This window comes from Triturus cristatus, chromosome 11, assembly GCF_964204655.1.
Source record: "Triturus cristatus chromosome 11, aTriCri1.1, whole genome shotgun sequence".
Taxonomy (NCBI): Eukaryota; Metazoa; Chordata; class Amphibia; order Caudata; family Salamandridae; genus Triturus; species Triturus cristatus.
In genome coordinates, this window is record NC_140594.1 from 856,302,653 (window position 1) to 856,317,087 (window position 14,435).

The 14,435-nt window shown below is 49.3% G+C and overlaps 1 protein-coding gene and 1 long non-coding RNA gene across 5 annotated transcripts in view; one reads left to right on the forward strand and one right to left on the reverse strand.

Moving 5' to 3' along the window:
• Positions 1 to 14,435, reverse strand: part of DGKD (diacylglycerol kinase delta) — a 755,036-nt gene that overhangs the window by 338,932 nt on the left and 401,669 nt on the right. For all 4 annotated transcript variants that reach the window (XM_085634674.1, XM_085634677.1, XM_085634676.1 and 1 more), the window contains one exon: positions 400 to 685. In XM_085634674.1, coding sequence (XP_085490800.1) covers positions 400 to 685 — 286 coding nt within the window. The remainder of the gene's footprint in view (positions 1 to 399; positions 686 to 14,435) is intronic.
• The window catches only part of LOC146785541 (uncharacterized), a 308,594-nt gene that overhangs the window by 66,211 nt on the left and 227,948 nt on the right, over positions 1 to 14,435 (forward strand). The gene's annotated exons all lie outside the window — the stretch shown is intronic.

A 14,435-nucleotide genomic window follows, 5' to 3' on the forward strand; every position in this document is an offset into this window, starting at 1 on the left:
TGTAGTTCATGTAGACTAAGGGTCAGCCACACAGAGAGGGATCGTAGAGAGAAGAGCCAGAGAAGAATATAGAGAGAGATGGAAACAGAAAAAGAGAGTGATCTTCCTTGCTACTCACAACAGTTCAATTCAACTGAAGAGATTGACAGTAATATTTTTCAACATAAGTACAGTTAACGGTATTTACTTCTTAAAAGGTATAAAGGAACCATTAACAAATGTTATTCTGCCAGGGGGACTTAAAATACATTATACAAATGTCATGGTATGCTGCTACCACAGCTAAAACCACTGCAGACAGTGAATCATCCCTCTCATTGAAGAGAGGTGTAACTTTCATACAACTGGGAGAGCAATCAAAACCACTATGATTATGCATGGAGCTGTTGCTAGAGTTACCTTTTTCGGCTTGCTCTATTATCTGCCGAAGCGCTTTCTTTAGACTGTTGGCTCTTAACATCAACTGCTCCCGGGGTCGGAAAATTTGGGGGCGAGAAGTGCAGGAGGATCCACAGGTGGATCCTGTAGACTGGGTGCTGATGTTGTCAATAGCATTCCTGGACTCGTCACAGTCCTCCTGTTCCTCGGCGATAGTGGGAGGGGGATGTGGACAGCAGGAAGCTGCTTCTGATTCATCAGTCAATGTCTTTAAAAGTGAATTTAGCTTCTCCTTCAAGACAGAACACTACAAGGCAGAAAGTAGCAAAATGAGACACTTCAAGTCCCAGCCAGGCCACAACACACGCATTAAGCCAATAAGTCTAAATTTTTGTTAATAGTGAAAGGAGTAGGGTCATTTGCAAATATTGGTGTTGCTAAAGAAGTTGCATGCATAATAAAATTGACAGAAGCAAGCATGTTGTTCATAGTTGCTCTAGAACATTTTATTACTCTCATGACAGATAAATGTTTTCAAATATCAACTGAGTATATGAATTAACAGTAAAGACGTTTGAATACTAAGTACCGTGTAAACAATTTCAACTGAGAGCAGGTGGTACTTTTTCTGTTGCCAATGTCAACTTTTCAGGCATTATCACATACACATCTATCACCCCCACATAAAACACGATTCTGATGAAACATGCTGCTGTATAATATCAGCCACAATCCATCTGCACTCGTTTATAAATAAAAAATAAAAATCTATATCAAAGTCTGCATGCTAAAAAAATCTTTCATCTTTATTAGTGTTGGGCTTAAACCAAGGAGATACATTTTGACGGACAACAAACAAAAAAAGCAAGAAGGAATCTGGCAGCGTCAGGGTGCCATTCTTTCAGTTAGATTCACATTTTTTATTCACAATTAGCTCACACATTCCACAAGAACACATGCACATTATAAAACATTACAATGAAGCTATTTTAATGGTTAAAAAATTGGAGCAGCCCAAATACTCCCCAAAACAAATCAGAAGATTATTAGCAATTTGGTTGCCCAATAATAAATACCAAAGACCAAGAGATCATCTGGCATCTTATCCTCCTTAAATGCATAAAAGCCAATATGTGTACCTGTTAGCCCACTCAAACCAAATCCATGATGGACTAGGAAAGAAGTTAAAGATGAATGTCTGAAACAGATGGGCACATAACAGAACTCATGGGGTAATTGGAGAAGGGTCACAAAATTAAGCAACCCCTCTCTTGCTTTTACAGCTGTGAAATAGCTTCTTTGACAATTCTACTTTTTGAATGTAATCTGTTGGGTTGGACAATGATTAAAAAATATATCTTTCCAGGAGTTCCACATCTGTATACCCAACCATCTAAAGCCACCAGCATACCATACATAGTGCAAATCAGAAACATCTTCAACTTTACCAGACAAAGCAGAACAAGCTCAGATTTTTCAGTTAAATCAGAGACCTGAAATCTGCCCATTACCTATGGAAGAAAATGGGGTAAAAGGATAGCCAGACAAAGTACCTGTTCTCCACTGTGAAAAAGTCCAACAGTTTTTTTTTTTCTCAATCTCATATGTGGCCATTCAATAAACTTGCCCATGATCTATACGCTGGCCAATATTCATTTTAATAGAGGGGAGAGATAAAATGCCATTGAAAGGGTGCAAAGTCTGTCTGCAACCAAGATGCCAAACTCGTGGTGGGGTGCTCGTTCAACCCTGGTGCCTCACTTGCTGTTTCTATGTCCCTGGACCAATAAGCAGCTTAGAACTGAGTGCCATATCCTTAGGAAGGCACTGTGCTCTGCTGCAGTGCTCCTGAGGACTGCCACTGCTCTTCCGGGACCCTGGCAGGAAAGCCCCAAATGGGCTGCGTGGAGGGCCAAGCTGCGGCTGCCAGTGCCCTGGTGTACACCCACCCATACTTTGTGGTGCACATACGACAGGGTGAAAGGTACTCCTTCGGCCTCATAGTGCTGTGGCCAGCCTCGCCACTTCCTCTTACACCCATGCCACACTGTTCCCTTGCAGGGGCCAGGCCTGACTCTGCCAGCTCGAAGAAAGAGGTGGGGACTACGGGTACTCCTGTGGCACCTGCAGAAATGGTGGACTGTGTGGCACAAGGCCCGAGGACAGTGGCATTCTTCTTCTTCGCTCGCCCCCTTCCACTCCTCCACTCTTCATTCTCTGGGAAGTACAGGCTACTGGTGAGTGTAAATGGGGCAAGGTTGGCAACACTCTGCATCCCTCGTCTAATTCTGAGACTCTTTCCTATCCCATCAGGGGGTGGGATCATGGGCCTTACGGAAGCAGTCATTTGGAAGACAGTGGCCCTTCCGTAGTACAAAAATGCCCCCCCTCCCCACATGCATTTTATTTTCACCCTCAAAATGTGATCACGCACCTACATTGAGGAGATCATGTGATTAGAGAGTTGGAATAGACCCAGCCCCCAGAACCACATTTTTTCTTTTTTTGGAAATCACCAACATGATTGTGTTCCAGCAGCGCAACCCCTGAGAGACCTTTAGCCCACACTGACCTCATAGCGGCCACCACCCAAGACCCTTGGCATCCAAGGAGGCGCCATCTGGGTATCCAGTGAAGCACGACTTGTTATCTCTCCTTTGCCTTCCATCGTAGCGCTGGACTACACCTGGGAAGCGAGTGCTCCAATCCAAAGGTAAAGTGACTCAGCAGCTTCCTTTTTTTTGGAGAAAGTAGCTAGACAGAATCAGCCCGTCGCAGCAACATGGCAGACATTACCTTGGAAACCCTTATGAAGGAGCGCTACTCCATAAAACCTACAATGGACTCGGTCTTAAGGGATACAAAAAAGAATATCAGTGAAAAGAAATCAATGAGAGCTGATCTTTCTACATTCCAGAAGAAACTGGGCCGCAACAGATTACGGCTTTGGAAGACCGTGTGGCCACTCATGACAATGAACCCAACGTGGGCCAAGAACTGTGGCACCTCCAGGAGAAGCTGTCTAATGTAATGGGCCACAGTAGGCGAAACAATGTACGCTTCCTGGAAGTCCTGCAGGGGGAAGAGGACATTGAAGGGTTCTTAGCATCCTTTTTACCTGATCTCACCAGCCTGATGTTTTTGCCCCCACTGGAATTTCAGAGCTCTCCAGCCTGATGTTCTCGACCCCACTGGAATTTCAGAAGGCCTACCGCATACGCTTCCATATGACCAGGAACAGTGAGACCCCACGTCCTATCATAGCGTAACTCCTATGGCACCAACAAGCTTGAAAGCTCATCGCAGCGGCAAAGAAGAACCATGGCCCCTTTGTCTACGAAATCTCCAGGATTTGTACTGCTGCCGATTTCTCTCAGTATACGATGATCCACTGTAATAAAATCTTGGCCTTGCGACCCTATTTAAGGAAACTGGACTGTCGTTATGGCTCATTAGAGCCTGCCACAATGCTTATCACCATTAATGGAGTCTGTAGGGAATTTGTAGAGCCTGAGAACCTCGAGCAATTTCTTGTTATGCCAGAAGTAGGGTGGGATGGAAATATCGGCTCAGTAGGATCCTATGAGCATGCCAGCATCGTACAACTTACCTTCGGTAACAATGTATCTGGTAGAGACGATTCTAGCCGCAGATTCCTTAAAGTAGAATTATCCCCAGGAGTGAGACTGGACCTGGAAAACTTTCTTTGCTCCAGCATGCCTGCGCGCCGGGGTGCGGTACCACGTGACTCCGCCCTGATGTCGTCCGTGGGCGTGACATCAGCGAGGTCACATAAGCCACACCCCGGTACGCTGACATCAGTTTCTTCGGAGAACTTTTCCGCGCCACAAGGAGGAGCCATCACAAACAAAACTGTGGGGAGTATGAGAACAGAGTGTGAAAAATCAGTGAAACAAAAAAGAGAAAAAACGAAAGGTGAGGAACAGCACCAGTTGGAAAAGTGCCAAGCACTAAGGTAAAAAAAGCCATAGCGGTCAAAGCCATAGCAATGAAAGAGCAGAGCACCGCTCCGAGGAACACCCTTGCAAGCTAAGGCGACTTCCTCCCTGGAGGCAGAAACCATGTGAAAAACGCCATAGCAGAAGAGAGAGAGAGAGAGAGAGAGACTGCAATCACAATCCACAACAGTGAAGGGCCACCAGCCCGAAACAGAGGAGTAACAGCAATTCACCCCCAGACGACACCATCAAGGAGGACCGTATCCCCTGAAAGGAGCGAAAAGGCCGAGGTACAGGCAAAAAAAAAACTACGTAGAGGACTGAAAAGGAATCAGAAACCCCAAGCAAATAAAAGGGAGAAGAGTAAAAGTAGGCCCCTACACTGGAGAAAAAAACAGGGTGGAGGGATGCAGAAGCACATATGAACCAACCGACCATGTATCATAAGGGAAGGGGTGGAACAATCAAGCAGAACGAAGCATCCTGGAAGGAAAGCGAACACCCACAGAAGACAAGGCACCCAAAGGGAGGCGAGTGCAGAAAACCAAACTGAAGGTCCTCGCAGAACGGGGAGGAAGGGCGGGCCATGAAGGAATCTGCAGCTAGAATCGTCTCTGCCAGATACATCGTTACCGAAGGTAAGTAACTTGTACATCTGATAGAGACTACTAGCCACAGATTTCTTAACGTAGCATAGATACCCTAGCCATACCCAGAGGGGAGGAGGGCCTGCGAGAGAAACTCCCCAGTAGGAAGAAACACAGGGCCCCAGCAGGGGACGTGTCATGGGGACAAGAAGGGCGGCCCAGCCCCTACCAAGCAGAAGTAAGCAAGAACAAGGTGAAGGGAATACTAGGAGACCCCAAGCCCATCCAAGGTACAACTGCCAAAAACCCTCGTAGGGACAGACAGCCGCAGAGGAGCACCCAGGAGGAAAAGAACCACCCCAACCCCAGGGAGAAGAGGTAGAACCGGAGGCAGAGCCTGCCGAAGGAAAACACACAGCGATACAGGACAGCTGAACAGGCATCAACCGCAAGGAAGCAGACAAGGCAGGAACGGCTCCACAGCCAAGAAGCGCAGGCGTAAGAAGAAAGGCACAGGTGCGCAAAGCCCCAGCAGAACAAGAGGCAGGGGCACAAGGGAAAAACACTATAAGGGTCACGGCGGTGGACCAGAATGAGCAGGCGTGCGCAGCCGGCAGCAGACAGTACCATGGAGCAGTACACCCAGAACAAGCTAGGCGCAAGCCGAGGGAAGAGGCCAGGGAAATTCAGAACAATCCCCAAAGGAGGATCGTTCAATAGACACACACCGACCCACGAAGAGAAGTGGGACCAGCCAGAAGAGAAAGAGGAGAGACACGGAGGACAGACCCAAGCCGCCAACCAGAACACATGAAAGCCAGGAGAAACCTAGGCCCCCTGGAACACCAGACAAGAGGACCAGGCCGAAACGCAGGACAGGAAGGCGGAAACGCCACAACACGACACCGTAGACAGCATGCCAGACTGGTCGAGCGATGTAGCTAACACTGAGAATGACAGAACCTGGAGCAGCGCAATCTGCACCTGGACAAGACAAAAGAGACCACACCAGCAGTATACAGTGATGCCAGGAAAGGCATGGAACCCAAAAAAGAACGCCAACCCACACAGAATACACAGACGGTCCAACCGAACCACTAGACCTCTGAAAAAAGGTGGGATAACGCCTCCCATAAAGCAGCAGAGGACCGACAAGCCAAGTTTACGGAGGGGGAGGAGGAGGACGGAGCCCCACAAGGAGCCGCTGAATGGCGGCATCTGCATGGGTGTTAAACAAAAGCACCCCATCAAAAGGCAGGTCAACCAGACACTCCCTAACATTCTCAGGGAAAACGCTATCCCTCAACCAAGCATGGCGACGGAGAGCTACTGAACTTGCCATAGTGCGGCCGAGAGCATCAGAAACATCCAGGGCCGAACGAAGAATAAACGTGGCCAACTCCCGGCCATCCATCACACGGCGCCGCAGATCAGCGCAGACACCTTCTTCAGAGGCACAAGACAGAAGGGACTCCACGGAATCCCACAAGCTGTAAGTAGCCCTGGCCAACACACAAAGCGTGGAAGACGCCGGGGAAAAAGCCACGACGCGTCGTCCCAACTCCGGGGAAGAAGAGACAAAAAGTTGACGAACCTCCGGTGAGGAGAGGGCCTCTGGAGACGAGTCGATGACCAGACGCCGGCACGGCACCGGGGAGTCCACCACAGACACCGGGGTGACGTCGACCGGCGCCGGAGGGGACACCGAGACGACCTCCACCACCACTTGAGCCCTAGGAGAATGGGACGGGGCCGTCGCCGGGTCGGCAAAAGAACGGCGCCGAAAAGGAGCCGACTCGACCTCCGACAAAGCAGCCGCCTGCGTGGAGAGGCGTGAGGGACCCGGGGACGTGCCCGGTCCCTAGCCAGTACCCGCGAAGCCGCCAGGGCCGACAGCCGGCGGCGCCTGAGCGGCATCAGCTCAGCCTCTGGCAAGGCCTCTGCCTGGCCAGAAGACCCAGGAGGACTCGGGGACGAGCTGCGAGTCCCGGCGACCTCCCGCGCCACCACAGGGACCCCCTCGGGGGTTTGCGGCGAGGCAGAGGCACCGTGGGCCGAAGAGGGGAACCCCGTATGGCTGCACCCCGATGACACCACACCTCCAAAACCTGACGCCGAACCCGTCGGCATGTGGCAAGGGATCCGCGGACGTCCCAGGAAGAGGAGGAGGAGCCTGCCGAGCCGCAGCATAGGCCTCCATTTGGGCCCTGGTCGTCCCGATGCTGGGAACCGGCGGGTATGGTGGCGACAAATGAGGCCGCATGTCCCGCGGAGAATCCACGGCCTCCGCAGAGCGGGGACCAGGCCTCGGGGACAAGCTATATAACTTACCGACGGGCGAGGGACGCCCTAGGGGCCTCGGTGACGGGCGATGTCGGAGTCGGCGATTCTTGGACCCTTCTGCAGGGGACGGACATGGAGACAACACCGATCTGGACAAGCGGGCCGAAAGAAGTTTCATCCGGCGCTCCCGCCGGGACTTAGGCTTCAGATGCTGGCAAGCGTCACAGTCCGTGGAATCATGGTGCTCGTCCAAACACCACATGCAAATAGGATGAGGGTCCGTCACCGACATCTGACGCACGCAGGACGAGCACGTCTCAAAGCCCAAAGGCATTCGCACATTGTCCCACAACGCAAAGTGTGAAAAGAAGGCCTGAAAACAGGTCAGGGACACCATCCAGATCCGCGTTGCACGTGGAAAAGAAGGAAACTGATGTCAGCGCGCTGGGGTGGGGCTTATGTGACCTCGCTGACGTCTGGCCCACAGACGACGTCAGGGCAGAGTCGCGTGGTACCGCCCCCCGGCGCGCAGGGATGCTGGGGCAAAGAAAGTTTTGCGGGTCCAGTCTCACGCCTGGGGATAATTCTACGTTAAGGAATCTGCGGCTAGTAGTCTCTATGAGATATCACAGTCCACCAAACTGTCTACTGTTGGTTTGGGTCAGGAAAACTTGTCATCAGAAAGACTGCGCCTAGACGCTGTAATGAGGAAATGGGACGACAGGGACACGAGGGGACATGAGGGGACCTTCCAGACCCAGAGATAAAGACAGAGACAGAGACAGAGCTAAATCCTGATCACCACTAAAGATTTGAAACACCAGGAAGTAATCACCAGTGGGGGAGGGGGCGCTCCCTCGAGATGCCAGCAAGGGATAGCTCAGCAGGATTTTGAACTGAATGTGACCAGTTCATATCCAATCGTGCCTGTATTGCCACTGCCTGGTGACTCAGGGGTTGGGGGATGAGCTGTATCATGGGACGGTGGGGGTCAGAGATCTGAGGGGCCCCTCACCACCTCATCGAAGTGGACTTCCACTGGCCTGCACTTGGCTAGTGGCTTCTGTTTGATGTTTACTATGTACTTTTTCCTATACATTGCATCCCTATTATTGTTGTTGCCAGGTGGGTGGTGGCCGTTTCTTTCTAGCAGGGGCCTCGGGATGACTGCTGTACACTGTCCTACAGACCAGTGCCAGGGAAGGAGTATGGGGGAGTAAACTCATCCATGTAAAGTAATTGTATTTTAGGTAGATACGACCCCACTTTTTCGCAGACTATAGCTTTTAAAGTGTTTTTTTACTCAACGGTCCGCTGTGCTTAACCTTATTGTGCTGCTAAATTGTATTTAGAGGTACTCCTATGCTGCCCGAATAACCTCATCCACTAAATCACATGCATCACTTGGCTACCCCGTCTGTGATACCAATGCATTCCTAAGTGCTCAGCTGCCAGCGATTTTCTTTCTTTCTTTTTTTAAATCCTCACTTTGCAAGGACCCATACAGGTGCACTCACAGGCTGGCAATCAACATGGCACTCACAACTGTACTCTAACTGTTCCGCACCTCCGGAAGGTCGTTCTCACCAGCTTAACTATGGTGACCAAACCGTGGCCAAACTCCTCTGAATGCTGTTATTTAATGTAAAAGACCTGACCCATTATATAAAGAGGAAGACGATTCTCTCCTATGTTGCAACCAAGTCCCCAGACATTGCCTTATTGCTAAATAAAATCTCTACTGGGCGGAATCGGATAAGCTCAAATGGGACTGGGTGGGGAGAGTGGTGACTGGCGGGTACAGTGGCAATTTGGATGCATGTGGTGGCTCGAGAGACCTGGTGAAATGCCCTAAAAAGAGGGGTCTTGCAATCCTAAACAGGAAGACAATAAAATGCACTATACACTATAAACAAGACCTGGGCAGACAACAATGGGCATTACGTTTTTGCCAAGATCAGTACAATGGGCGATACCTTAGTACTGGGTTACATATATGTGTCCAACGCGGACAGGGCTTCCTCCTTCTTCTCTTCCCTCTCACAACTTACTGCAGAATTTGGACACTCTAGACTGGTGGGGGGAGGAGACTCGAATCTGGCCATAGACCCCTACATTGACCAAGACCGCCTGAAACTGAACTCAGACAAGACGGAAGTCCTCATCCTGGGATCATCGCCCTCCGCCTGGGACCACTCCTGGTGGCCCCCTGCCCTGGGCGCCACCCCCAAGCCAACGGACCACGCACAAACCTGGGCTTCATCCTGGACTCCTTCCTCTCGATGACCAAACAAGTCAACGCCGTCTCGTCATCCTGTTTCAACACCCTGCGCATGCTCCGAAAGATCTTTCGATGGATCCCCACCGAAACCAGGAAGACGGTCACCCAGGCACTGGTCACCAGCCGACTGGACTACGGGAACACCCTCTACGCGGCAACCACAGCCAAACTACAGAAAAGACTCCAGCGCATACAGAACGCCTCCGCACGACTCGTCCTGGACATCCCCCGCCACAACCACATCTCCGCCCACCTGAGAGACCTGCACTGGCTCCCCGTCAGCAAGAGGATCACGTTCAGACTCCTCACTCACGCACACAAGGCTCTCCAGGACCTGGGCCCCAAGTACCTCAACAACCGCCTCACTCTCTACACGCCCACCCGCCAGCTGCGATCAACCAGACTCGCCCTCGCCACCGTACCATGCATCCGTAGAGCCACCACCGGAGGAAGATCCTTCTCCTACCTGGCGGCCAAGACATGGAACTCCCTCCCCATCCACCTACGGGTGACCCAGGACCATCTCTCCTTCAGGTAGCAACTCAAGACCTGGCTTTTCGAGCAGTAACGGACCCCTCCCCCCCAGCGCCTTGAGACCCTAGCGGGTGAGAGCGCGCTATATAAATTGTTTGATTGATTGATTGTTTGAAGACAAATCTAACAAGGACACGCAATACTGACCGATATCCTGTCTGATTTTGGCACGGTGGACCCATGGCATCTCACACACCCTAAAGACAAGGTAATGTACCAATATTTCACATGTGCATGGAAAATGCTTCAGTATTGATTATTTCCTTCTAAACTACCCCACACGAGCTGTCCTTAAGGACTGAAAAATAATGGAGAGGAACAGACCGCTCTTGTACAGCTCGATTTGGAACTAGGACAGACAGCCCCAAAACTGGAGACTGAACCTATCCCATTACAAGACACCATCTGCTAAGCAGCAACTTTCGCCTACAGCAATACTTGGTGGAGAATGAGGCATTGGTTTCGTCCATGCAAATCCTGTGGGCCGCAGAGAAAGCAGTCCTGCAGGTTCCTTCATGAGGGAATTGGCTCTGCGGACGAGAGGGTCCCTGGACAAGCATCAAAGGCTGGAGCTCGAAGAGCGGGAACTGACAAAATGGTACACAGATCAGCCCATCTTCCCTGACCTTGAGGCAGCTTGAGAAGGCGAAGCCGGAACTCAATTTGCTCTTTACCTTCCAGGCGAAATAAGCACTGCTCTGACTGAAACATCCACATTAAGAGCAAGGGGAAAAGGGTGGTAGGTTACTAGCAGCCCAGCTCCACCAAAGGGAGACTCGCGTTGCTTTTCCAGCCATACAGAGTAAAGATGCACACTTAGTCACACATTCGGCACTGATCGGTGTTGCCTTCGCGTATTTTCTGAGTGTTTTTTATAGCGAGGAAGCAAGCAATGATCTATTGAGAGTACTCAGGTTCATAGCCAGTGTCCATCTTTCCACCCTTTCAGATTGTGACAGGTAATTACAGGAGAGGAGGTCACTGAAGTAGAGATTGCTGCAGCGATCGCTGATAGGCCTTATAACAATGTCTCAGAAGATGACAGCTATCCTGCAGAATACTAAAAGTTAAACAAGCAATTGGTGACCCACATCATGTACAAGGTTTTCAAAGAAGCCGAGGAACAGAGTGCCTTTCCTACTGAATACAATGAAGTCATTATCAGCCTTATTCTAAACCCCAACAAAGATACCACATTCTTTGCCAACTACCAGCCAATCTCACTCCTATATATGGACGTAAAGATCCTGGCTACGGTGCTGGCAAATTGGCTTAGGTAGGTTATCCCGAGTTGAATACATCATACCGCATGATCCATAAGCAAAAAGGCTCCATACAGGAATCAAATGCGAACGCTGACCAACCCCCTGTGGCAGGTGTGCAACACTGACGATGATCAGATTTTCCTAGCTCTTAATGCTGAGAAAAAATTCAAAAGGGTTGAATGGGGGTACATGTTCTGTACAATGGAAAGAGTAGGTATTTGAGTGAATATCCTGATTAACGTATGGTGGCTGTATACTAATCCATTTGCACAAAGGGAATGTGAGAGTCATATGTCCAGGTTCTTATGCATCAGGAGAGGGATGTGTCAGAGCTGTCTGTGGCCACTGCTCCTCTTTCTTTTGGCCCTCTCTTGCTGCGCCCACCAGACAATGCGAAGATGTGAAGGACATATCCACTTACTGGGATGGTTAAGATCATGATCTAGGAGATGATATTTTTTTGATCTTAACTAATCCCGGGACCCAGGCCCCTACTCGTAAGTCCTTGATCAACGACTTTTTAACCTTTTCTGGATGGAAGAACAACTGGGTCACATTCCTGCGATATCCCCAAAACTTTTAGGTTTACATTGAAGACTGCTAGGCTGAAATACCTGATGATATTGGTCAACCCGGATCTAGATAATATGGTTGCAGTCAACCTGCAACCTTGATGGCAAAGAGAGACACTGACTTTCTTCTTACATGTTTCTCTCTACATCTCTCCCTATGATGATGGGTCCAAGTGGTGAAGATGGTGACGGCTCCTTGCTTTAACTATGTTTTCGAAAGGCTACCGCTTCCAATCCCTACAAGCACCCTTTGTAACTTAACAGACAAATTAAGTTATTTTTGTGTGGCAGGGTTGGAAACCCCACCTGAAGCAATCCAGACTCACAAATGTGTGGGATGGGGGACTGCCTGACATGTATTTTTACTATCTAGCACATCAGCTCTCACAACTGACATACCTGCTAGGAGACAATGAAGAACAACAGGAATGGATCTGAATTGAATAGGCACTTGTGCGAGCCTCTCCTGGAGTGTGTATCCTGTTTGCGGGAACGGGGCATACTACTGACCCATATCTGCCATCCATCAAGGCTATATGTGCGGCCTGGGGAGACTCCAATAGGATATTAGGGATGGATGGGATCATGCACCATGGGGCACCTTTTTGGTCCAACATGGGAATCAAGACCAGGAAAAAAATGGTCTGTTGGATGACTTGGGAATGATGTAGCACACTGTCAGTAGGGGATCTTTTGACAAAGATGTTCAGATCTTTCCCGGAGACGCATCTGGAACACGCCCTGCCTGCAGCACAGTTCTGACACTATGGTCCACAGCGTCACTGTTTGAGGGATAGGCGAGGATGTTGTAATGTGACACCTCTAGATACAAGTCTTCAGAAGTACCTGCATACATGTGAAAGGCTGAGGGCCGAGGGGGCGGTTTCCAATCTTTGCCAGACCCTTATAGATATTCCATACCCCACTAGCATATGCACAGACATGAAACTGTACTGGCAGAAGAGGTTTGGTCTAACATTTACAGACAAGGACAGGGCATACTTATTGGAAACGCATGATCGTCCACAATGCGTGGGGAGAATTTATACCTATACCACAAAGTGTGCTCCTGACTGCAACTCGGTGGCTACTAGGCCGCTGTATGGTGTACACTACTCAACACTAGCCTTTACCCTTGCACAGACTCCCCGAAACTGGCCTAGTTGCATGGTATCTCGGACATCGACGAGGCCACCTCCCCATAGAAGAGATGGATAACTATGGCAATCATGGTGCCGAATATATGTACTTCCGAATTGGCACACCCCTGTAACATCTACTCACATAGAGAGAATGACTGAAATGTTCTGATTGGCCAAATTCAAATGCAACATCTATAAGATGCAAGATTATTTCTAGATGTTCCACAACATAAGGGTGTCATTACTCTATCTCATAGACCCTTAGTGTATACACTGTCATTTTTTATGACCCCTACACCATAATAATTGGGTTACTGGGGCAGGTAGGACTTTGCGAATGGACACACAGTGGGCATGATATAAGTCCAGAGCAAAAAGAACAGATGATGGACGTAATGCTGAACAAATCAAACATTCATCCCCAATCACAGATCTGGGTTTAATCCATCGTTTTTGCACACCATGCCACCACAAGTTGGACCCAGCCATATGCAAATCAGTCTTGACCCTGCTCTCCATGGGAACAGTCCAGCCTGAACTGCCCAGACCGGTCCTCCCTGGACCGGAACAAGCATCCTAGGACCAGTTTTGGGGTATCACCCCTCACCAGCCAAGCTAGCTTCAAATCCATCACAAGCAAAAAAAAAAAACAGATGATGGAAGGAATGCTGAACAAATCAAAAATTCACCTCCAGTCACAAATTACCCTGAAAATGGTAACAGGATGATTGTTTCCAGTTCATGGAGGAACAAGCCTGACAGTTTGAGCTGGACCGTTCCCATATCAGCGTCGTCAAGATTGATTTGCATCGGTCTGGGTCCAAACTGGAATGGCATGGTGATCAAAATCGATGGACTTAAACCAAGATCTCTGTACTGAGGGAGAATGATTGACATTATTCAGCATTCTGTCCATCAATTGTTATTTTTGATGATGGAATTCCAGACAACATACGACAAACCGCCAAAGGAAAGGCAACCCGGATACCTTTTGAGCTTCTTATACCACAAGCATCCCTGCTCCCAGTGGAGCATGTTTCCAGAATGTTCTTTGACCACAGGAGAAGGCCAGTCTCTCCTAAATCAATGCCTTTTTTCATGCCAACTAACCATACCACTTCCCACCTAGGAGGCTGAGCGTAAACCGAGAGGGGCTGACACAAACCAGATGGATGAGATAGGAGAACAGCCAGGAGCGCACCCTTATAGGTTTACTAAACACCTGGATACTAGAGCACCACAATATTGCCAACAATTGACATCATTGTACAGGTATATTACTGGACTGAAGTCTAGTCGCATTACACCTTCATGGGCCTGCGATGCAGGGCACGAGAGTGGAGAAGCAGTATAGCAAGAGATTATGAGTCTGCATATAGAACAGGGAGCTTTTACTGTTCTTTTTACTACTTTTTACTACTGTCCTTATTTCTC